Below are 2,762 nucleotides of genomic sequence, written 5' to 3' on the forward strand. Positions count from 1 at the left end.
CAGCATGGGCCCAGGCTAACCCACCCACCCTGGGGGGAGGGCTTGGAGAGTGGGGGGAGGTGCAAAGCATCCTGGGATGCTGGAGGACTGTGAGTTAACTTGAATCTGGAGAGGATCTAGGACAGAAGTTCGATAAGCCGGTTTAACCTAAATCAGTTGAACCATTTTCAAAATGACCAAAACCAGTTTAAGATAAGCCTGGATGGATGTACGATCAGACTTGTGCGCATTGAACTTCTGCTGTTATAATCTGGTATAAACTGATCCAAGTTTGTATGTCACTTCTGTCCCTGGCCTAAATCAGACAAGAGCCAAAACTGAACTTCTTTGCACATTCCATATATGGTTCATTTGTTCTCCTTTCTCAAGGCCCCTGGCAAGCAAATACCTATCCATCCATTTTTCTCAGACTTTGCTAGCTGCTGTTTTTGTTGCTTGTAACTGGAGCAAAGTGAAATTGACTTGTGATTAAGTCAGTCTTACTCCTAAAATTTTTGAATAGTTGACAGCTGATAGGATGTTGTTCAATTTTCACTTTGATCAGCATTTTGCTATGTTGTAGCTATTGTAAATGTATGAAACTTGGTTGTCTACAGCTGTGAAGATGGTCACTTTTTGCATCTATGGATAAAACTTAGTTTGCCTATACTTAGTGAAAGCGGTGCTTGCCTGAGAGCTCCAGTTCACTAGGAGCTTTTCAGTGTAATGCTTCTAAAGAGGAGCTTCAGGTTATTCCTTCATCACTAGATCTACTGACTTATTTTTCTTCATCTAATACTGTGTTTTAAGTTGCATTTATTGGCTAGAAAGAGATGTGAAAGAACATTGCACCTTTTTGTCACTGACCCAGAAGATGAAGACTCTTAGCTTCCAAGAGTTAACTTTCATAACTGAATAACCTAGTCTTTTCTGGAAGGTGTTATTAGATTATTCATACTTAGTACTTTTGGTCCAGTGCTCACTGTAGGCTCCAACCGCTTATATCATGAGCTGATTTTGCTTGGATTTGATATTATATATCACTTTTTTTTTTTAAATTTAAAAACAGATTACAGAGAAGATTCCTGTTAAACATTTGTATACAAAAGACATTGATATACATGAAGTGCGGGTTGGCTGGTCACTCAATACAAGTGGAATGTTGCTTGGTAAGATAACTAAATATTTAGCTTGTTGCAAAATGGTTTAAATAATCTATAACCTTATTTTTGATGACCACTTGACTTTTGTAGCTCCTATTGTTGGGGATAACTCTTCGATATAATAAGGAAGAGGCACTTCATCGAGTGTTTCTCTGGACTTGGGCAAGTTTCTATGGACTTTAATAAATTGGGGCCAAACAAGTTGGCTCTTAAATATTAGAGGAGTAAAAGTTATCTGTCTTGATTGTTATCAGTTATGTAATCTCCTAATAGTAAAGCATTGAAATGTCTGAGTAACGTAACTTATAACAGTGTGTTCTGTATCTACTCTGACATCAGTAGGAATGGCATAACTGACTTGAAATGAGAGAGAAACTTGTTGAATTAGTAGTAAAAATCAGTATTTTTACTTTACTTTTGGAAGCAAGCAGGCTATGAGAATACATTCCAACAAAGGAAAATTACTACTTCTCACAAGTGTAAATACTTAAATTGCTTTGCCTCACTGCTAGTGAGGCACCACCATTGCAGAGAATATTTGAGAATTCCTATCTTTTTGCCCAATGCACTCATTTGTGTTGGCTCTCAAATATTTTTAATAGGTTTTAGATCTTGTATCTGCTTTCTTTACCCTCTGTTTATGCTTTCTTGAGCGGGGGGAGGGAGAGATTTGTAGTATTATACAAATTCGAACTTTGAGTAACTGTTGGTGATCAGCAACTTAAAGAAATTATTCTAGCTGTTAACTTTTACTGAAACTAGATCTAGCAGTAGGATGTGATCACTCCCTAAGGTAAAGTGGGAGTCATAACTTAGTTTGAAATGAATTGTAGTGTAAGAACTTCAAAAATATAGTAAAACAGTCAACCTGTTAAAACACCAGCATACTGAAAAAAAAAAAATCCAGCTTGCTTTATACCATTACTGGTTTCTGCTAATTTTTGATGTCTAGCTGCAATTCCTGCAGCATCATCTGTTCTGTAGGAGATCTAAAATTAGGTACAGCTAAGCTTGAATTTTAATACAACACGTTAATAGTACTTGTCAGTGTTCTGAAAAAGTAAATATGCGGTGAACCCAAAGGTTGTAGCTAGTTGCAGGCTTCTTTAAACTATCCTTTTTTTCTCTCAGGTGAAGAAGAATTCTCTTATGGATATTCCCTAAAAGGAATAAAGACATGCAATTGTGAAACTGAAGACTTCGGTGAGAAGTTTGATGAAAATGATGTGATTGCATGTTTTGCTGTAAGTTAATATTTATTTCATTATTTTTTAATATTGGCTCTTCAGACTTTGTTCATGTGGGAGGGGTTAATATGAATCAATAAAGCAAAATTAAGTAACCTTGCTGGATAACTTTTACCTTGATGTTGCTTAGTATCTACACAGAGGTTAGACGTTATCATCTGTGAGTAGGAAAGCTCAAGTGTAGATAAAACAATTAACAAAAAATGTAAACCCTTAAGGTTGTTGTTCATAGCAAAGCTTTACACACAGGTAACCTTGACAGTCTTGAGAGCCCCCCCCCCCTAAAACCCAAACAACTTCTAGTCTGTAAGGCTTCTACAGGGAAACTCCAAAGTGATTATTTAGCATGCTGGAATGTCTCTCTTCTCTTTCC

General features: G+C 36.7%; 1 protein-coding gene across 1 annotated transcript in view; it reads left to right on the top strand.

Annotated features, from left to right (window-relative positions):
- The window catches only part of HNRNPU (heterogeneous nuclear ribonucleoprotein U), a 14,614-nt gene that overhangs the window by 4,959 nt on the left and 6,893 nt on the right, over positions 1-2,762 (top strand). Inside the window, exons 5-6 of the mRNA XM_025203243.1 lie at positions 1,049-1,148; positions 2,274-2,386. Coding sequence (XP_025059028.1) covers positions 1,049-1,148; positions 2,274-2,386 — 213 coding nt within the window. The remainder of the gene's footprint in view (positions 1-1,048; positions 1,149-2,273; positions 2,387-2,762) is intronic.

This window comes from Alligator sinensis, unplaced genomic scaffold, assembly GCF_000455745.1.
Source record: "Alligator sinensis unplaced genomic scaffold, ASM45574v1 scaffold534_1, whole genome shotgun sequence".
Taxonomy (NCBI): Eukaryota; Metazoa; Chordata; order Crocodylia; family Alligatoridae; genus Alligator; species Alligator sinensis.